Genomic DNA, 22636 nt, shown 5'->3' on the forward strand with positions numbered 1-22636 from the left:
AAGGGTTCGGACGCTTCTAGAAGTGGGAAAATATCCAACTCCGAGATGCCACAGGGGGCAAAAAGCAAAATCTTGATCGATGCAGGGATCGAACCTGCGATCCTCTGCGTGTAAAGCAGATGCCTTCACCGCTGGGCCAATCGACCGTCTGATTGTGACGATTCCGATCGCTATACGGTATTGTATTGCGTTGGGAAAAGAAGCCGATAAAAGGCCATGGGGGCTGGGGATCCAGGGGCTGATCTCGAGCCAGGGGCTAACTGGTGGAGCGCCCCCATGTCAAGCCACAGCACCAACCCCGCCACAGCCACATTCAATTGGCCCCGCAGACTGCTACTCAGAGCTACCACTGAGCTTTAGGTTGGCGCAGGACTTGGATATCAAGCTCGCGAAAAGTCCAGAACCATGGCAGCAAGAACGAGCGCCACCACAGTCGCCGCACTCCTGCGACAGAGCATTGCAACATGCGAGCTGCGGACCATGTAAGCCGGCCCAATTGACTCGCTGGGCCGCCCAGGAGAGCGTTTATTGATCTTCCAGTCCCTAGCTTGCAAATTGGCACGAGGCCAACAGCTGCTGCTGCTGCGACCAGAGCTGCTACATCTGCCATATCCGTTAACACCACCTCACGGAACCCGAGCCACTACCGGTCCCTCCACACGACGCCGGTATGGCTCAAGAAGAAAGGCCGCGAGGAAAAGGAGCATGCGCGTGCCCGCCCCGCTGCCGACTCCGGTAACAGCAATGGTAGCAGCACCTCCGGCGGCGGCAGCAGTTCCCAACACCCCACCCCGACGCCCGAGGAAGCGCTCGACTTCGCCGACGTGCACTCGCGCCTGACCAAACTGGCCTCGCACGCGAACGAGTCCCTGAAGAGGCTAAAGGCAGGCGGCCGCTTCAACCCGGACCTGGTCGGCTCCGTGAAAGTGCAGCCGGACCGGAACGAGTCGTCAGTCTCGTACCCGATCCGGGAGCTGGCCTCGGTGATCCCGAAGGGCGGCCGGACCATCAGCCTGCTGGTGCACGAGGCGGCCTACATCAAGCCCATCATGAGCGCGGTGCAGGCGCACCGGGACTTCAACCAGCAGCCGCAGCGGTCGCCCGACAACGAGCTCGAGCTGATCCTCAAGGTCGAGCCCGAGAAGCGCGAGGACCTGGCCAAGCGCGTCAAGGCCATCTGCCACGACTGGCGCGAGCGCATCCGCGACGTGCGCCAACGCCGTGACAAGCTGCACGCCGCCTGGAAGAAGGACGGGTCCATGCTGCCCGACGCCAAGCGCAAGGCCGACACGGAGCTGGACAAGGTCATCAAGGCCGAGGTCGCCAAGGTGGATGCGGCCGAGAAGGACACTATGAAGGCCGCCGAGTCAAAATAGATATTAAAAAACAAATACATTAGGACTGGGATCTGCACATTGTAGTCTAAGCAGACAACCCCCCGCTCTGCCAAAGAAAACCATAGGGGCCTGGCTAGGTTGTCATATATGGGTTTTTTTTGTTGTTGTTTTTTGGTACTATACAAGCAGCGACTCGTTGCGTATGTACATAGTTGTGTTCATGATATTACAGTGTTTCCGCTCGGTCTTACATGTCTGAATCGTTTCTACATAGCCATCATCCTTTCAGTATGCGCGCTCTCGGAAACTCTGCGTGCTACGCCTTGGCGTCTTTGCCTTTGGATGCTGGCCGAGCTGCTGGTGCCGCCTGATGAGCTGGCAGCAGTGACTTGATCTTCGCCTCAATCCGGCGTTCCGACTCTGCGTTCCATGTGCCGTCTCGCTTAACATAGCTCTTCACGCTGCCCAAATGGTCGCCCGGCTGCGCAAACTTGGGGCCCTCGTATTTACCCAGCAGCGCGGCGTCAAGGATCGCGCTCTTCGTCTCCGCGGGCGGAGCCTTGAACTCCATCTCGACCCTCCTGCTGACGAACTTCTTGACTTCCTCCGAAGGGAAGAAGACGCCGTGGCCCTCGGTGTACTGCTTCTTGGCATCTGTCGGCCAGGGGATGTCGTCGGGCGAGTACGCCCGTCCGCCGCCCAGTATGCGTGTCTGCGTCAGGGCCGTGGCGTGCTGAGCCAGGGGCGTAGTCGAGGAGGCGATGGCGGGCGCGTATCCGGCGAGGTCCTTGATCAGGTCGAAGGACGGGTTGTAGGACTGGACGGTGCCGCACTCGAGTGGCTCGGCCCAGGCGTCGTAGTCGGGGTCCTCGGAGTCCTTGGCGGCGAAGCGCTTGTACGAGTCCTCGTCCGCCTTGTTGGCCCGGTCGTTGCGGCGGTTCGGTCGGTCATCTGAATCGTTGCCTCGGCGACGGCCGCGGCCGGCGCCACCTCTTCCACGGGCGACGAAGCCACCTCGGCCGGCGGCGAAGCCTCCGCGCGCTCCTCCTGCTGCTGCTGCTCCTCCTCGACCCCGGAAACCACCAGGCAGACCACCGCGGATCACATTGCCGCCATTTCCGCCGGCCCCGGGTGCGGGAGGTAGTGCAGAGCCGCCATCAGCCATTTTTCTGAAGCCCGCGAACCGTCCTCCGGTGCCGCCTCGCAGGCTACTGACACTGATGACCTTGGGCGCCTCGGGGGCTCGTGACGTAGGAGCAGAAGAAGTAGCGTTGCCGTTGCCCGATTGGCTGCCTCCCTGGGCCGCTCTGCCCTGCTGGCTCATGGAGAAGAGCTCCTTGACAGCGGCCGCCGAGCGCTGGCGGCCAGTGGGTCGCTGGGGCTCATCGTCACAACGGGCCTGGGCGATGGAGAATTGTCGGAGGGAAGAGGCGATGCCGTCGGCGACGCGGTGCAGGTCGGGCCTGGCGCCGCGGGTGACGGCGGACTGGAGAGGGTTTCGGAGCATTGAAGGGTGTGCGGCTGGTGCGTCGTCGGTGTTGCGCTCGCTCGAATTCAATGTTGGTTTCCGAGCACCTGCGGCAAGGGTTCAGAATTTCGATGGTGAATCGGAACAGTAGCTCGAAAAGTTGACGGGTACTGGCCCGGTTTTGATTGGCTGGAGCGCAGCCAATCCGCTTTGCCAATTGAGCTCAGCCAGACCCCTCCAACCCTCCAACTCGCCCTATCAAAGTACTTGCTGGCATCATCAATACCTAGCTAGGCCTTATACACTTTTAGAAGCCCAGCAACTATGATCATCTGGAACCTGTGATACTATTCAGAAGATTGGATTGGTCGCATTGCATATTCATTCATTTTGGAGTAGTGGACGGGTAGCTCAGGTTATATAGTTATCGCATTTCATCACGGGGTGCCGAAGGTGTAACATTGAAAACAGTTTATTTCATTAATTCGAGTCTCTGTCTGACTCTTATTTGCCCTGAAGGGGTTGGCCCATTCCACCGTAGGTAACCGTCTTGATGTGCTGGTACTCGTCGATGCCGTATTTTGAACCCTCGCGACCGAAGCCAGATTGCTTCACACCGCCAAAAGGTGCAGCAGTATCCGAGATCAAACCAGTGTTGACACCGACCATGCCCACCTCCAAAGCCTCGGCAACACGGTGGATGCGCTGGAAGTCACGCGAGAAAAAGTAGCCAGCAAGTCCAACCTCTGCCTTGTTGGCCAGATCCACGACCTCCTGCTCAGTGGAGAAGGGGAAAATGCCAGCGACGGGGCCGAAGGTCTCCTCGGAGGCAATGGCCATGTTTTTCGTCATGCCGGTGATGACTGTGGGCTGGAAGAAGTTGTCGCCCACGTCGGGCAGCCGCTGTCCGCCGACGAGCACCTTGGCACCGTGCTTCTCTGCGTCCTTCACGTGCGACTCGACCTTGGACACGGCCCGGTCGTGGATTAAAGGTCCGTGTGTGATGCCCTCCTCGAATCCATTGCCAACCTTGAAGGCGCTGACCTTCTCGGCGACCTTCTTGGAAAACTCGTCATAAATGCCTTCCTGCACGTAGATTCGGTTGGCGCAAACACACGTCTGGCCCGAAGAGCGGAACTTGGACGCAATGGCGCCTGCCACAGCAGCGTCCACATCAGCATCGTCGAACACAATGAACGGGGCGTTTCCACCCAGTTCCATGGACATGATCTTCAGGGTTGACGAAGCTTGCTTCATCAGCAGCTTTCCAACGGGGGTCGAGCCAGTGAAAGACACCTTCCTGATGGTCTCGTGTGTCGTCAACAGCTCGCCGATCTGCGGTGTGTTCTCAAGGGTTGTGACGACGTTCACGACACCCTTGGGGATACCAGCACGGTGCGCCAGCTCGCAAAGAGCCAAACTGGTGAAAGGCGTCTCGGCAGGTGCCTTGCATACTGTGGTGCAGCCAGCAGCCAGCGCCGGGCCAATCTTTCGTGTGATCATCGCGGCGGGGAAGTTCCAGGGTGTGATGAGACCCACAACACCGACAGGCTCCTTGATGGTGACGATGCGGTTCCCAGGAATGGAGGCTGGGATGTGGTCGCCGTGAATGCGAGGGGCCTCCTCGCTGAACCATTCGAAGAAGTTGGCTGCATAGGTGACCTCGCCCTTGGCATCCGTGAGCGGCTTGCCGTTCTCCCAAGTGATAAGCGTGGCCAGATCCTCAGCGTTCTCCGTCATCAGATCATACCACTTGCGCAGCATCTTGGACCGCTCACGGCCCGTCTTGTGCCTGAATGATTTGAAGGCAGTGGCCGCTGCCTCAATGGCCTTCTCGGTATCTTTGCCATCGAACTCGGGGCATGTGGAAATTAGCTTGCCGGTCGACGGGTCATGAACCTCGAACGTCTTGCCCGACGCGGCCTTGACCCATTCGCCATTGACGTAGCACACGTCGGTCTTCAATAGCGACGGGTCCTTCAACTGTTCCCGGCGAGGGTGGTTAGTATGTAGCCACAAATGCTTATCGGCGCTCAGCAGCCGGGGAAGCAGCAATGCCTACCTTGGGTACGGACGGCATGTTGGAAGCTAAGCGGGTGAGTACCAGGGGGAGCGTGGATCTCTGGAAGTTGGACTTGACGGGATATCTGGCAGATGAGGCGATGGTCTTGTTCAAGCTTCGCAGGAGACTCATGGTGAAGAGAGGAGGATGCCAGGCACAGCGCGGATGGGCGACGCGGGACGAATTAATAGTTAATGGACGAGAAGCCGATGGGCGGAGGCAAACATCTACCTAGGAAGACTGCGGGCAAGACTATGGGGTGTACACACAACAATCAAATCAGATCGTTTTCGTGACAAAGGCTAGCATGAAAGTTCGGGAAACCAGCAACATTTTGGACATGCAGGCAGCCTACAGTATCTTCCAGCGCCCGGCCGGGACAGCCACAGCGCAAGAGCGTTGCGACGAGTGACGTTGATTTGACAACAGACACCAGACGCCCTGGCAGACAGACTGGAGCTCCAGCAATGAATGGCGTGCGGCGTGCCCCTCGGCTGAGGAGGCAGAAGGAGGAGCTTGGTGTGGGGTAGTAGTACTATCTCCCAATACAGCAGGTCCATGCTGGGACAGGGCGGGGGCATCGCGACATTGCCGATATCTTTCAGTGTTGAGCAATCAATCACTCAATGTTCCTTTCTAATCTTCGGCGACGTCCCACATCCCCGTACCTGTCTACCTGTCTACCTGTCTACATACTTACCTACATACAGGTAGGCTGCAAACTAGACGGGGAGCGTCTTGAGGCTATCGTCGCACTCACCCTACCACCCGCAACATTATACCTCACCTCCTACTATCTCGCAAACAACCCCACTGGGCTTATCAACGAGATTGCGGTAAGTAATAGTCCCGTATCCCACAGCACTGGTCGGCAAGGGAAACAAACGCTCTCTATCCGAAGTCGGGCTATATATGGGCACTACGTCGCATATACCTGCTGTTCTCGTGTCGCCAGAAAAGGGCATGGCAGTAGACTCAAGACTGTTTGCTATTGATGTACCTTGGATCTATCTATGGCTGGGCACCCGGCATACTCTTTCTAGAGGCACTGGTCTCTAACCTGTTGTCTCTTTACATTCGAACAGAAGCTGGGCATTTCGGGGGTTTCTTAAATGCATATCTAGCCTGCTTACCCGTCCACTGACCTGGTGTCCGTGTAAGTGCGAGCTTCTGACTTGATGACATGATTGCGCGTGCACCAAAATGGAGGCCATGATGACCGTGCAGGTCAGCAGCAGGCGCGATGCGTTTGGACTAGGCTCAAGTCCAGGAAGCGAGATCCTACACTCCTGAACCCAAGTATATTCTGTGGGCATGCCTGTTGGATATATACCATAATCACGATGGAGGATTTCTATCTATTCCATGGCGTTCGGCAGGTAGTCAGTACATGGGCCTTGTCCGAACATTGGCCATGGTATACACGTGATCGTCCCAATATCACAACCCGCTATGACGGCCTCGCGTGGCTGTTTCGGTTTGCGATGGAGACTAATTGATCATATGCAGGCATCTATTTGCCGCATGCAACGGAGTCACAACCAGCCGGCTTCCATGAATGATGAACCTGTGCTTTGATCCCCCGCACTTTGGCATAGTGGCGGCATTGCGCGTTACCCTCGTCTGCTCCAATTAGGAAGTCGGCATCGGCTTTGGAAGTCTTAAGTTGCCCTGATATGATGTATCATGTGGCGATCCGGGTATTCTGCATATTCCGGATTCTTGGATCTCGAGTTGACATGTTCCGGGAAAAGAGAGGGACGGACCTTGGCTATTCCTGCCCACGACCGCCAGCATCCTGAAATCCTGTTAGGGTAGCACCACATGAAGCCAGGGCTGCAGCATTCACCCAGGCGACTGCGGCTTTTCTCGGACATCTAGCTTCAGGAAGTCTGAATCGCTCTGTTCACGTCCAAACCACCAGTTTCGCCGGCAAACACAACACCATGCGACTGATACGAGATGCAGGCTTGGTGCTGCTTCGCGGTGGTGTCGTGCTATGCCAGGCGCGGCGGCTTGCTATCAATACTAATTCCGCAGAATTCAAGTCGGCAACGCCGCTGGATGGCTTCCTCAGCTACTCCATAGAGTTCGCGTCGTTCCCCGACTTCGCTGGTGAGTATGCATATACTACGGCCAGAACCCCAATGATGGCCACGACTGATGTACAGCTCAGGAAACAAGAGTAGTCCAAACAAGTTCTCGGACAACCTTCTCAATAATATCGGCTATCTCCAAGGTGACAAGCCGTATATACGGGTTGGGGGCAATACGCAAGACTATGCCATCTACAATGCGAACTTGACAGTGGCTCTGAATGGCACCGTCAATGTGACCAGGTCGCCGGACTACCCGACGACCATTGAGATAGGCCCCTCGTTTTTCGAGTCCTATAGCACATGGCCCAATGTCAGGTTCTCGCATGGCTTCAACATGGGGGGCAACAATGACTCCCGAGTCCAGGGCACTCTAACCCAGACCGCAGAGCTTGCCTGCAAGGCGCTCGGTACAGACAAGCTGTATGTGTGGGAATATGGCAACGAGGCGGACTTTTTCGCCACGAGTGCCCAAGGGCCAGTGAGATCCTCCAGCTACAACGAGTCTGATTATGTCAACGAGTGGCTCGACGGCGTGGCCGCCATCAAGAGTGTGATCCAGAAGTACTGCCCAGACCTCGCTGCCATTGACAAATACAAGTATATGGCGCCGTCCTTTGGGGGAGTTGGTAACCATCTTAAGGCGCCTATAGCCTGGGCAGATGGACTCGATAATACCGAGAACATCGAATACTATTCCTCCCACAAGTAAGCTCACCAACCTTATTGCAACGTCACTGCCCAGGCGGAAATTAACGCCCAAGATTGCAGCTACATCAGCGGGGCGGCCACCCCTGGCGTCACGCTCCAGGGCACGCTGATGAACCACACGCGCACGCGCCTCAGCGTCGAGGCGCACATCGATGAGTACAACGCCGTCAACCCGGGCGCGGGCGTGCCGCACATCCTGGGCGAGGCCAACTCGCTCTACAACCAGGGGCGGCCGGGCCTGTCCAACTCGTTCGGCGCAGCGCTCTGGGGCATCGACTTTGCGCTCTACTGTGCCGCCTCCAACATCCGGCGCGTGCACATGCACATGGGCACCAACTCCCGCTACAATTCGTGGCAGCCCGTCGAGACCCCGCTGGCCACCCGCGGCACCAAGGCTCCCTATTATGGCAACATTGCGGTCGCCGCTTTTCTGGGAAACCTGCGCATCGCTCCCGTCCAGGTCGCCCACCTGCCCCTGACCGGCGGCGACACCGAGGCCGCCTACGCGGCGTACGTCGGCGGCAACTTGAAACGGGTTATGATCATTAACATGAACGCTTACAACTACACCAACGCCAACACCACTAGCAACACCAACAGCAACAACGCGCACGCCGTCGACTGTGGATGTGATGGCAGCACCGGCGGACGGAGCAGCTCGAACCCGCCGCCGCCGCCGCAGCGGCCCGCGCGGGCCTATAGTTTCTTCGTCGGTGGTGGGACGACGACCGCGCGTGTGCAGAGGCTGTACGCGAACGGCAGCGACGCCATTACGGGCATCACCTGGGACGGATGGAGCTACAACTACGAGCTGGACGAGGGGCGCCCCGTCCGGCTGGCCAACGTGACTGTGGGCGAGACTGTCCAGGTCCAGAACGGCACGTTGAATATCACGGTACCGGACTCGCAGGCGGTGCTGGTGACGCTGGGGGTTTCGGATGAAACCCTTAATAGGCCGAGCCGGCTGGCCAGGATAAGGAGGTCTTGGTATGCAGCATATATACTTTAATCAGTTTTCATTTCTGAGCATACTTTTAACGAAAATTCGACGATGTACCACCGTTCAGAAGAACAACAATTGTGACCCCATCATCTTACAAGGCAGACATAGTTAGATCCAAAGGTCGAAGATGCGTTGACTCGTGGCATTCTGGTAAGACGATCTCGGAGAGATATATGGCACTCATAGGCACCAAAACAGTGTCGGGAACATTTGTATTTGACAACTTGCTAGGTAATTAGCCATCCCATCGTCATCTCGCAATAGCCAATGTTAGAATTGCTATTTCCAATCCAGTATTCTTACAGAGCCACTTAATCCGCATCTCAGCTACAAGCGGACGGGTGTCTATTGAAGGAAAACATCGCGTTCACCGGACGGCCTGGTCTTTTGGCCGTCACTCGGTCTTAGGTATCCAATATCTCACCCCAATAACTCCATGCACCGAGCTTGACCACAACGAAAATTATATATAATAGTTTGTAAGTATACTTTGAGCCTCACTTCAAGGGGGAAGCAATTTTGTTTCGAAACCAGCCGACAACTGCTCAGGCGTACTGTGACCGCAGGGGAAGTTTTCGTTCCAACGTATTGAACGCCATTGTCCGCGGTGTGTATGGCACCGCGACGCCGCCTGTCCTGGGCGTAGGCGGGACGCCGTGCATCTCCCAGTGGGTGTTGCCCTTGGGCGCGGCCGGCGAGTTCTCCTCGTCGTCGTCTGACTCGTAAAAGCCCTTTTTGTGGTCGGTTGGGAGCATGGCCCAGATGTTGAGGCCCAAGTTCACCAGATAGATCGTACTATATCAGACACATTGTGTGTGAGTACTTATGAGGGGGAAATAAACCTATCGTATATCTGCGACAAAGGGATATGCTTACAGCATGATTATGGTGGCGGCAAAGGTGCCCTTGGCCATGGTGCACGACTTCTGGATGCTCTGGTTCGGGACGACACTGCAGGGTTTGGCGATGTACCACGCCGCAGCGCTGGGCTTCGTAGGGTCCGCGTAGTCGGGCCCGGCCTGGCCGTATACGCTGGTGGCGTAGAGGGCGACAAGCGCGATGTTGAACACCAGCGCGAGCAAGGGGTACCAGAGGTGCATAATGACGCCGATCATCTTGGTGATGAGGACGAAGAGGCTGATGACGGAGATGGCGACATTGAAGTTGGTCAATCTGTGTTCCGGGTGAGCTTTTGTTTCCTTCGCTGTCGCTGATGTGCGTTTCCGAGTTTTCTTTTCTCATAGTTCCCGGGTAAAGGAGAAGAGAGAAGGAGGGAATGAAGACTCACCTCTCCGTCCAGACAAATGGGACGTTCGGCAACGGCTCATAGTTGGCATAAGCGTACAGTACGATATTGGGACTCGAGTTGAAGCCCATCTGGTCGCCGGCACGCCACAGCTGTGTGCGAAATAGATCCGGTTGTGCGATGCCAAAAAGCGCGAGGACGGCGACGGTCCCTAACAGCTCGAATATCATCAAATACCACATCGCCCGTATCGACCGCCATTCCCGGTGCAGAATCCTGTAGGCCATGTTGGTGGCCACTCAATAAGTAGACCTGCAACCAAAGAGGATATATGTGCACGAAACGAGGCGCAAGCTTTTCCTAGCTCCTTGCGATGAACCAGCCCTGCGTATATCGAGCCGTGTTTTGGGGACTGAGATGCGAAAGAGTTCGAAGCGGCCTTTCTCTCTCTCAGGTAAAGGAAAGAGACGTTTGTCTGTCTTCGCTGGCTGCCAGCAGTCGGAGGACTTTCTTTTACATCGAAGGGCTCCCGCGTAGCCGGAAAGAAGAAAAAGGAAGCAGAATTGATATCACGGCGGCGACAAAGACTTACAGCAAAGCAAATGCACGCACAAGGCACAGGAGAGCGAGAGTACGGGGGACGGGCGGGAAGAGTTGGCCTCCTCCCGTCTTTAAGGCGACCTACCAGCCAACTGGGCGTCAGCAACTTTTGCCTGCAACAAGCGGCGGAAGGACACGCCCTGCAGGTCAATCACGGACTGGATTTGCATTGGTGATAGAGGAGTGAGTGTCGATTGAGGCCAATGAGAAGAGAATATCGGCCAGGTCGTAAGCGCCGACTCCAAGGAATTGCCGGGGGATTTGAGTGGAGACGACCAATCATCGTGCCTCATGTCACACTCAGCTTAGTCGTACTGGATTCAAGGGACTCGAGAGAAGCAGGGCATCTCAAGTTCTCGACTGGCCGGGCCAATGAAAGAGCGAATTCGCGTACAACTCTCGCAGGCCGGGAGGGATGGCATGCATTCATCGGCTTCGATGCCGAGCCCTCATTGGCTGGTGTCATTGGACACCACCACATTATCGAACCAACCTGTCCTGCCGGCCCCCCTCGTCAGTCCTCGCAGCACCACCGCCGGCTCGGCAAGTGACAAAGCGTCTTCAGCTACCTCCTGCTCCTGGGAGCACCGAAGCGCTGGACTTTGAGTTGGTGATGGACGACTTGTAGCGGCAAACGCTTCACACCCCGTCAGAAGACACACCCCCAAATCTGATAATCGTTGCACAATGACACGATGGTGGAGTTGAGGCGCCCGATGATTGCATCTTGGGTGGTCTCAGTTGCTCGCAAACATGCTCCCCCAAAGCACCAACCTGCCCCCGGCATGGTGTTGTCCTCAATCTCGTTGTACAGGGACCAGCAATAGAATGTTACATGCATCAAACGAGATGGGCACAGCACACCACCAACAACGACTTCCAACAGCCTGACAGCGGCTACAGGATGGGGTTGACCAAAGTGTCGGGGTTTTCTCCGAGCGCAGAATGGTGCCATTTACACGCTGCACCGCACAGCAGAGCCATACCAATTTAGAAGGATCTACATGCATTTGATTGAAGGCATCTCCAAGACTTTGGGGGCGGGCTGGCTGACTGGGGACGCAAGAGGGTGGCACGTAAAGCCTCGTCACGTTTAGCGTGGTTCTATTTTTGTCGCAACCACCCGCTGCAACCTCTCGACATGCTGCGTATATCATGGCTGAACACAGATTTGTTCTCACCAGGTGTTGGTCTTTCGACATCATTCTACTGATTCTGACCGAGCAGCTACACGTGCGCAAGGACCTGTAAGCTTGTGCTGCCTCCCTGTGCTTTGTCGATCACGAAGCCGTATCAGGTCCGGCAACAAGCTACATGTAGAAATCAGTCATTTGAATCTGGTTGTTGAACTATTTTAGTCAACGCCCATATACCATTGACTGGCTACACACAGGCTGTGTCACTTATTCATTGATGGGCTTAGGTAGCCTTGAAGCCTGCCTCCGATGAAAAGTGGCGGTCGAGTTTGATGGGGGTTACCCCTCACAGCAGTCAAAACGGACTGTCGGTCTCCTGTGCAAATGCGAATGAGGATTGCGTACTTGCATTATGTAAATATCATATATCATGTCTCACCCCATCTCAATTGTAAACCGAGTCGTACAAGAACAGCAGGGCCAAGTCAGGAGTTTGCCAATGGGATTGCCCATGCAGTGCGCTACTCACAGCAAACATACTGCCGATAGTTCGCTAGGGGTCTCCGTTTGTTGATATGGAAGTGGATGGCGCAAATATTGGTACCATGAAAATATGTTTTGCTGATACGATATAATATGAGAGGTTGGGTGGTAGCCATTTTAGTGAGTGGGGAGGGGGAGGTCGACACAGTGTGCTTCACGCAGGCCAATTACCTTTGATGGCTACACGCTGATGACGAAGGTGGATGAGATCTCGTCAGCCCTGGAGCTGAACGGCGCGCTCCTGGTCGGTTTGCAGCGTCCTTGTATGGATTCCCGGGGCCGTGGTTCTGCCCTGTTGCTTCTGCCCGTGTGGGAGGCGGGCTGATGTCCAGGCTGGGTTGTTTTTATTCCCACGAGAACTGGCGCCAGAGGGCGCCGTGCGACCGACGGCTTAACCTCCGTGCTCGAGCAGCGCCAGGACCTGGTTATAGTTGCCGGGGTTGTCACTAAAGTTGCCGGGGTTGTTAAATTTTTTATGCACGGACGCTAATAAAAAGTAATAACCCTGGTAGCTTTTTAAATACTAGCTTTATATTAATTTTATATTAAGTATAACGTGGTTTATTATTACGCGACGTATATTACTTAGCGACGCACCTTAATTTAATTCTAATATAATTAAACTTTAACGCGTAATACTTTTATAATTATAATGCTTAATTAATTTTAAAAAATCGGATAGTTTTAATAATTTAAACGATACGAAACGGACCGAATTAAATAAGTTAAAGAGTAGCAATAAAAGTTTATAATATACTCGAATTAACTTTACGTTAACGTGGTTTACTATTACGCGACGCATATTATTTAGCGACGCACTTTAATTTAATTCTAATATAATTAAACTTTAACGCGTAATACCTTTATAATTATAATACCTAATTAATCTTAAAAAGATCGGATAGTTTTAATAATTTAAGCGACACAAAACGGACCGAATTAAATAAATTAAAGAGTAATAATAAAAGCTTATAATATACCCGAATTAATTTTACGTTATCGAATTTACGGCCGAACTTTAAAACGCGAAATTCGACCGAAATAACGTAAAATAAATCTACCTAAAAAAGAAGTACTTCGTAAATATATAACTAATCTAAATATCCGAAAAATGCCTCCCGATTTCGTTAATATAAAAAATATAGCTAATTTTTTTACCGCGTTGCGCGGCGGCGACCGCGTTAATAAACACTAAATTAAGCGCTTTATCGACCGTAACCTAAACCTAAAAACTAAAATAAATCGTCGATACGATTATTAAAAGGCTTTTTATAAAAATTTTAAAGTTATTTTTACCTAGTTTATATTAATTATAAATATAAAAGCGAAATATAAGATCGTTAACGAAAATATTTAAAATTTCGACGAAACCGGCTTTATAATAAACATAATCGGGTTAATATTCGTCGTAATACGCGCCGAGCGGCGTAAAAAAGCGAAATCGGTTTAATTTAATAATTAAGAATAAGTAACGGCGATTAAATATATTAATTTATAAGGCTAATATATTCCGCCGTTTTTAATCGTTTAAAGTTAATATTATTTCGCGAATTAGTTTCGCGAAACCGATTTACCGGGCGACTAAATAATTAAGCCGACTTTTAATAGTTAGATTAATAACGAAATAGGCCTAGACTAAATTAAGTATTTCGATAAATATATTAGATCGTAAACGAAAGGTCGTTACCGCTTCTTAATTTTCGACGGTTACGAAAGCTATATTTCGGCCGAATTCGAAGTATATTACTAAGATAACGATATTATTATTATTAATATGCTTTTTTATTTATCGTATTTATTTTAACTTTTCGATATAATATTTTATTCGCTTTTTAAAACGTGTTTATTCGAAAGAAATCGAGCTATTTATTAAAGTTTTTATAAACTATATTATTAAGCTCGAGTTTTTTATTGTTTTTAAAGCCGCGTATTTTACTGTTTTTACGGAAGTTAACATTAAATCTAGATTTAGCGTATTTAGTTTAGTACCTTATAATCTTAACGAGGTAATTAATAAACTAGATGTGCGTTTCCGGACGCTTATATTTAACTTATCCCGTTTAAGGACGGCTAGTATTTATAACCTTTAAACGCCGTTTAACCTTTAATAAATAATTAAGCACTTTATTTATATTAAAAAAAGGGTGTCTACCCATTAAAAAAAGCTTTTCGACGCCGATTTTAAATGCGGTAAATTAAATAGCGAAAAGTATAATTAAAATAGTTTATAAAATAACTTTTATACGCGATAAAATATATATATTAAAAAAGGTTAATTTAGTATTTTTTAAACGTTAAAGAGTTAAAAAATCGCGAGTTTAGCTTAAAAGAGCCTTTACTATTAAGAAATCTTAGTAGCTATAAAACGAAAAAGTAAAAAGGGAAGCGTTCAACGCCCGATAAAAATAAAAATAGGGGTTCGTTAAAGCGAAGGGCGACCGGTAAAAAACGCTATAATATTTACGACGAAATAGGTTATAATACGCGAATATATAAAAAAGATATAAAGTTAAGTAAAAAATTAAATAGCGAGTAATTTTAATTAATTTTAAGCGTTATAATTAAATTAATTTATATAAAAAAGTCGAGAAGTAAAAAAGTGCGTCGCTAAGTAATATACGTCGCGTAGTGGTAAACCACGTTAAAGCTTTTATACTTTTACCGATTTCGAACGATTATAAAAAGAAGCCTAGTTTTTATAATATAATACTATTATTAATAATTTATATAACGAAGATTTACAGGCTCGATTAAACACCCTATTTAATCGATATATATATAACGATAATAAAGCTATTTTTTTCGTTTTATAAATTAAAATTAAAAAAGCTAAATAGCCCTTTAAAAATAAACTCGTAATTATCGATAAGTTTAAAAATATATATAATAATCCGAATAAGTTATTTTAAAAAGTACGCCTCGCTTTCTTATTAAGTTACGCTCGTACGATATAAATATTTAACTTTTATATTAAAGCTCGTCGAGCGAACTCTTAATTAAATATAACTGCCACTTAGGCTAAATATTTAGTTTTTTTCCTTTCGTTTAATTATTACGATATTTATAAGGGTGAGAACCTAATAAAAGAATAGTTTAAGATTAATAGATTAAATAACGAACTCGATTTATTAGAATCTACCTTAGAAGAATTAATTAAGGCTTATAACGAGGTTATTACCGTTTAAAAATCCGTAAAAGTAACCGTAAACGATTTAATTATTAACTTTATAAAAACTAATATTAAATCGGCGGACTAATTAAAATAATTATATAACGTTTAAGCCGCCGTTATTCGATTAATTATAAATGAACGTAATATCACTTCTTTTATTATAATTAACGACGAAAGTATTTATTATAAAAAAAGTCGTAAAATAAAAGTCGACGATCTTTATAGCGATAAAGATAAAGATAAAGCTTTTTTTAAGGTTTAATTTTATTAAATTAAAGATATACGAACTAAAAACGTTAATTACTTTATTTTTAATAGCTAGGTATTCAACGTTATCCGTAATTATATAAAAAAAGAGGCCGCTCGTAAACTATTACTTTTTTTTAAGACTATTACTTTAATTATATTATTATTATTAATAAACTTTTCGATTATTTATAAGAACGTTATTTCGACTATACTTTTTACGAAAAAATTAAAAAGGAGTATAATTAATTAAAAATAATTTCTTTAATTAAATATTAAAAATTCCTATCCGATTTTATTTAATTAACCGGAAAAAAGGAACTCTTTCGTATTTCTTAAAAAGAAAGTTTTTACGATAAGCTTATATTTCGCATTATAATTACTATCGTTACGATATATTTTAATAAAACCGTTAATTTTAATGTTTATATTAAACATTATAAATAAATAGTTTAAAGCTTCGTAAACGTGAACGAGAAAAAAAGCGGTCCGATAAACTTATTTCTTCGTTAAACGTTAAAAATAACTTTAGTAATAAAAACGATAAAGCCGGCGGTTTTAAAACCGTTACCTTTATAAAGTTTACTTTATTAATAAATAACTCTTTAATTAAAATTTACCCTTTTCCTATTACCGTTAAAGAGATTTAAAAACTAATAAAAAAGAACGTTATTTTAATTATTATTAAATTAATTACCGGAAAATTAACTATCCTCTAAAGTAATATAATATTAAAGAACGTAAACTTATCGATATTAACGAGATTTATTAAAAATATAAAATTTCTTTACCTAGCCTTCCCTTTAATAATCGTAAACTTAATTAAACCCTCGCCGAGCCGAAAAGATTAAAAAATTAATTCTAAAAAATAAGGACTTCTTCTTAAAATAAATATTAATTACCGTTAAAAATAACTTAATAATAATACTATTTAATTTTTTATAGAAATTAATTAAAAGGATTTTTTAATTTTTAAATATATTATAAATAATAATGGATTATCGTTATTTATTACCGTAACGTTCGTCGATATAGTAATAACCGGTTATTTATTTATAAATATAAATTTCGTTAATAAAGTAATTAAATAATTAAAAGTCACGCTATTAGGTTTTAATAAAATAGGGCTATAAATAAGTCTTGAAATAAATAGAATTTACGATAAAGAAAAAAAGGAAGGAAAAATCGAGCTAGGGCCGATACGGCAGGTCGGTTTTAGCAATAAGGTGGTAGGGCTAGTGTAAAGTCTCTGCACTAACTAGCGCATAGGCTAACGCACTATATTACTTTAAGTATAAAACGAGTAACCGTTTCCCGGCTTTATAAAATTAAAGGTTTTAACGGTAAACTTTTTTAATTCTTTAATATAATAGTATTCGTTAACTTACGAATTTATTATCGAAATACCGGGCTAATCCCCTTTATAATAATTAATATAAAATATAATTTTATTATTAAGCGAAAATAATTTAAAGAATATAATATCGTTATCCGTTTAAAAACTCACTATTTCGATTATTTTAACGATTAAAACTTTATTAAAAATATAGATATATTAATAAACGGGGTAGGCGTATTATTAAAATATTCGAGCTATTAAAAAAATGCGGATACTCGGAACCGGGCTTTAAAAGCTTAAATTAAAAAAAATAAACGGGAACGAGACGGCTAATTCTTTTAATTAAGAGCCCGTTTTATAGAAAGGGAAAACGCGCGGTTATTTAATATTTTTAGTTTCTCGGTTATAAAGGAAAAAGTTTTAAAAATCTTTTCGCGTACGACTTACCGATTAAATAAAGGATTAATTAAAATATAACGTAATTTTAATAATAAGTTACGGTAATTAAAATAGCTAAGCGATAATTATAAATAAACGTTAAAATATACGCTTTATTATAATTAAAAGAATAAGCGCGGCCTTTATTACCTCGTTCGCGACGTAATTAATTAATACTATTAAAAAAGTACCCGATATAGTAATTTTAAACGCTTTAAGCTTTTATTGAAACGTAAAAAAAACCGATTCGTGTTAAGTTTATAAAATAACTTTTTATTAAATCGATAAGTTTATTTTAAAAAAGGAAACTTTTCGGGATAATCTTTTACCTAAGGATAAAGATAAATTGCGCCGAGAAATAAAGGAGATAATACTTAAAGTATATAAAGATTTTTATCCTATATTTAATAAAGTATAGTCCGATAAACTAATTAAATATCGCGGATTAATAAACTATAAAATCGAATTAATAAACGATACGAAACCGGATAATTTAAGCTATAACCTACTTTATAAAATATTTTTCGAAAGGTTTACCACGGCTTAAAAATATATTTCGGAAAACTTTTAAAAGGGCTTTATTATATCGAGCGACGCTTTTTAAGCGGCCTTTATATTTATAATCTTTAAAAGCGACGGCGGGCTTCGTTTTTACGTAGATTTTAGGAAACTAAATACTATTACGCGAAAGGATCGATATTCGTTACTATTAATCGAAGAAACCTTTAATAGGATAATTAAGGCTAGAATTTATATTAAAATTAATATTTAATAGGCTTTTTATAAGGTTCGCTTAAAAGAGGAAGATAAAAGATTTAACGACTTTTTAAACCTATTACGAAGCGTATAAATATAAAATCCTTTTATTCGAGTTAACTAATAGATTATTTATTTTTTAAAGGTTTATTAATAATTTATTACGGGAATACCTTAACAATTTTTATTACGCTTATATTAATAATATTTTTATTTATTTTAAAAGCTTTTTCTAATACGAGGGATATATAAAAAAGGTTCTTTAAAAATTATCGGAAGCTAGCTTTTAAGTTAACCTTAAAAAATACGAGTTTAACGTAATAAAAACTAAATACCTCGGCTTTATTATTAAAACCGATAGTGTCGCCGTAAACTTTAATAAGATTTTTATAGTAAAAAATTAATCTTTACCGATAAATATAAAGGCGGTATAATTATTCTTTAGATTTTATAACTTTTATCGTAAATTCGTTAAGAATTATAGTAGGATTATTAAACTATTAACGATATTAATAAAAGCCGATTAGCCGTAGGATTAAAGATTTAAATAGTAAACTGTTTTCGACGAATTAAAGAACGCCTTATTTCGAGTATTAATTTTCGTATATTTTAACTACGAAAAAGAGATAAAGTTTAAAATTAACTCTTTCGAATTTATTATTATTAACGTCCTTTCTTAAAAATAAAACGATAAGGAATAATATTTAGTTAAGTATTTCTCGGAGTTCTTTTAAAGTTTAACGTAGTTTACTACTACGCGACGTATATTACTTAGCGACGCACCTTAATTTAATTTTAATATAATTAAAATTTAACGCGTAATACTTTTATAACTATAATGCTTAATTAATCCTAAGAAAATCGGATAGTTTTAATAATTTAAACGACACGAAACGAACCGAATTAAATAAACTAAAGAATAGTAATAAAAGCTTATAATATACCCGAATTAATTTTACGCTATCGAATTTACGGCTAAACTTTAAAACGCGAAATCCGACCGAAACGACGTAAAATAAATCTGATTAAAAAAAAGTATTTCGTAAATATATAATTAATCTAGATATTCGAGGGATGCCTCCCGATTTTATTAGTGTAAAAATTATAGCTAATTTCTTTACCGCGTCGCGCGGCGGCGACCGCGTCGGTAAATATTAAATTAAGCGTTTTATCGATTATAACCCGGATTTAAAGACTAAAATAAATCGTCGGTACGATTATTAAAGAGTTTTTTACGAGGATTTTAAAGTTATTTCTATTTAATTTACGCTAATCGCGAATATAAAAGCGAAATACGGGATCGTTAACGAAAATATTTAAAATTTCGATGAAACCGGCTTTATAATAAGTATAATCGGGTTAATACTCGTTATAATATACGCCAAGCGGCGTAAAAAAGCGAAATCGATTTAGTTTAATAATCGGGAATAGGCAACGGCGATTAAATATATTAATTCGTAAAGTTAATATATTCCGCCGTTTTTAATCGTTTAAAATTAATATTACCTCGCGAACTAGTCCCGCGAAACCGATTTATTAAGTAATTAAATAATTAAGCCGATTTTTAATAATTAAATTAATAACGAGATAGGCTTAAACTAGATTAAGTATTTCGATAAATATATTAAATTATAAACGAAAAGTCGTTACCGCCTCTTAATTCTCGACGACTATAAAAACTATATTTCGGCCGAATTCGAGGTATACTATTAAAATAACGATATTATTATTATTAATATACCTCTTTATTTATTATACTTGCTTTAATTTTTCGATATAACACTTTATTCGTTTTTAAAGCGTACTTATTCGAAAAAAATCGAGCTATTTATTAAGGCTTTTATAAACTATATTATTAAGCTCGAGGTTTTTATCGCCTTTAAAACCGCGTATTTTATTGTTTTTACGGAAATTAATATTAAATTTAAATTTAACGTATTTCGTTTAATACTTTATAATCTTGACGAGGTAATTAATAAGCTAAATATATATCTTTAAACATTTATATTTAACTTATTTCGTTTAAAGACGACTAATACTTATAACCTTTAAACGCCGTTTAACCCTTAATAAATAACTAAACACTCTATTTATATTAAAAAAGGGTATTTACCTATTAAAAAAAGCTCTTCGACGCCGATTTTAAATATAATAAATTAAATAACGAAAAATATAATTAAAATAGCTTATAAAATAATCTTTATACGCGATAAAATATATATATCAAAAGAAACTAATCTAGTATTTTTTTAAGCGCCGAAAAGTTAAAAAATTACGAATTTAGTTTAAAAAAGCCTTTACTATTAAAAATTTTTAGTAACTATAAAATAAAAAAGTAAAAAAGAAGCGTTTAACGCTTAATAAAAATAAAAATAAGGGTTCGTCGAAACGGAAAGTAACCGGTAAAAAACGCTATAGTATTTACGGCGAAATAGGTTATAATACGCGAATATATAAAAACATTATAAAATTAAGCGAAGAATTAAATAACGAGTAATTTTAATTAAGTTTAAACGTTATAATTAAATTAATTTATATAAAAAAGTCGAAAAATAGAAAAGGTGCGTCGTTAAGTAATATACGTCGCGTAGTAATAAATTACGTTAAAGATTTTATTATTAAAAGCGGTATTAATAAACGTTATAATTATTATATAAACTAACCTTATTATTATATATTAATTTAATAAGAAAACAAGGTATTTACTTATATTAAAACCTATTAATAGAGGCTTTTTATTTAACCTATTTTATATTTTAATAACACGCACTTTTCATTAATAAATCGGCGGAAAAAGTGCGTTATCGAATCGTATTAATCGAAAAACTCGATTTAACACTTTTTTATTATAAAGGAATATTTAATTTAATAATCATTTTAAGCTTACTATAATGAAGTTATAGTCTTATTTCTTTATTTTTTATCTTAGTTTAATTCGAAACGATTACCTTTTTTATTTACTTATTAAATTTATTAAGAAACTAAAGTTATTTTTTTAAAGCGTAAGCCGTTATAGCCGTTTTAAAAATCTACGCGATTTGTTTATAAACCGAATCTTTAAAATTAATAATATTAATCTATATATAGCGTTACCTTATCTATCGACTTTTTATTATTAAACTTAAACCGATTTTAAACGTTATAGTTTAACGATATTTATAAACTTTAATAACCGGCGCACCGGTTAACGCGTACCTTATTAACCTATTAACGCTTTTTATACTTATTAAATTGATTAATTAATCCCCTCGTAGTTAATTTACTTACTTAAAAAGTTTAAGTATAGCCGACTTAAATTAATTAACCCTTTAGCCACTTATTTTCATTTATTTATATTCACCTTAAACGTTAACTTATAAAAAACATCGATTTCTTATTTAAATTTACTACTTTCGTTAAAATAAATAATAATTAAAATTAAATAAACCTCGATATAATCTTTTAAGCTTTTTAAGCTCGCATTAATTAATTAAAAAACTACTTTATAATATTTAACTATATACCTCTTATTTAATTTAAGTCTTACTTTTTAAATCCTATTAGATTTAATAGTAATTAAATTAAGTTCGAGTGCTAACTATAAAAAATAAATAATAAAATGTTTATTAATGGCGTTATTATTAATAATAACGAGGTAAAGTATCGCTATTAATATTCGCGCTTAAAAAATAAGCTTAAACGTATAATTTAATTATACTTTATTTATTATATTAATATAAACACTTAGGATTATAAGCCGATACGTAAAATATTTATACGTATTTACGCCGATTTCTTTAAAATTAAACGTGTTTAAAAAAGCTTTAAAACTTACGTTAAAACGATTATAGTTTAGCTTTTTTTTTATAAAATAAGAAACGTTTACGGGCGAGTCCGGTTATTTACTCGTTTTAAACGATACGCGTATTTAAGCTTTTCGTTACGTATTAAACCGTAAAATTTAAAATCGGTTTAATAAACGTAAAATATAGTTTAATAGTTTATTCGAAGCTTACGACGACTTTATTAAGCTTTATTATAAATTAAGTATTAAATTAAGCCTTAATTCGATATTTTAATCGAATAATAAGGTTAAAAATAAGTAATTTAATAAAATAGATTTTAACGTTATTAACGCCCTTAATTCGAAGTTAATAAGTATAAAATTAAATAAAGCCGTAAAAGGTTTATATAACTTTAATATTTACTTTATTAAATATTACTTTAATAAAAATTAATTTAAAGCTAATTAAAATCCGTAAGATTTAATTAATTATAAATAACTTTAAATTATATTAAATAATAGAGATTAAATTAAAAGCTTAAAGCGCGCCTTTTTAAAGGGGGGTAATTATATAACTAAGCTTTATTAAAGCCGATATACGTGAATTAATTAATTACTCGATATAGTGCCCTATATATTACTACTTTACCCTTCGCACTATATTAGAGCTAACCTTTCTTCCTCCTTCCTTATTTTCTTCTTTAGCTTAATATATTTTAA

The 22636-nt window shown here is 42.3% G+C and overlaps 5 protein-coding genes across 5 annotated transcripts; 2 read left to right on the forward strand and 3 right to left on the reverse strand.

The window, feature by feature from the left end:
- Window positions 1-405: 405 nt before the first annotated feature.
- Window positions 406-1376, forward strand: PG986_003175 (uncharacterized protein; the record flags this gene model as incomplete). The annotated part of the gene is made up of 2 exons (XM_066839397.1): window positions 406-482; window positions 548-1376. 2 exons carry the CDS (start codon window positions 406-408, stop codon window positions 1374-1376), a joined length of 906 nt encoding a protein of 301 aa, XP_066704461.1.
- A 277-nt stretch (window positions 1377-1653) lies between these two features.
- Window positions 1654-2844, reverse strand: PG986_003176 (uncharacterized protein; the record flags this gene model as incomplete). Its single annotated transcript, XM_066839398.1, has 1 exon — window positions 1654-2844. One exon carries the CDS (start codon window positions 2842-2844, stop codon window positions 1654-1656), a length of 1191 nt encoding a protein of 396 aa, XP_066704462.1.
- A 465-nt stretch (window positions 2845-3309) lies between these two features.
- PG986_003177 (Aldehyde/histidinol dehydrogenase) lies at window positions 3310-4999 on the reverse strand (the record flags this gene model as incomplete). The annotated part of the gene is made up of 2 exons (XM_066839399.1): window positions 3310-4788; window positions 4868-4999. 2 exons carry the CDS (start codon window positions 4997-4999, stop codon window positions 3310-3312), a joined length of 1611 nt encoding a protein of 536 aa, XP_066704463.1.
- A 1814-nt stretch (window positions 5000-6813) lies between these two features.
- Window positions 6814-8683, forward strand: PG986_003178 ((Trans)glycosidase; the record flags this gene model as incomplete). Its single annotated transcript, XM_066839400.1, has 3 exons — window positions 6814-6982; window positions 7044-7671; window positions 7735-8683. 3 exons carry the CDS (start codon window positions 6814-6816, stop codon window positions 8681-8683), a joined length of 1746 nt encoding a protein of 581 aa, XP_066704464.1.
- Window positions 8684-9222: 539 nt separating this feature from the next.
- PG986_003179 (uncharacterized protein) lies at window positions 9223-10210 on the reverse strand (the record flags this gene model as incomplete). Its single annotated transcript, XM_066839401.1, has 3 exons — window positions 9223-9472; window positions 9554-9850; window positions 9966-10210. 3 exons carry the CDS (start codon window positions 10208-10210, stop codon window positions 9223-9225), a joined length of 792 nt encoding a protein of 263 aa, XP_066704465.1.
- Between the last annotated feature and the right edge of the window lie 12426 nt (window positions 10211-22636).

Source organism: Apiospora aurea (genome assembly GCF_038362705.1).
Source record: "Apiospora aurea strain CBS 24483 chromosome Unknown utg000002l_segment0_segment0, whole genome shotgun sequence".
Classification (NCBI taxonomy): Eukaryota; Fungi; Ascomycota; class Sordariomycetes; order Amphisphaeriales; family Apiosporaceae; genus Apiospora; species Apiospora aurea.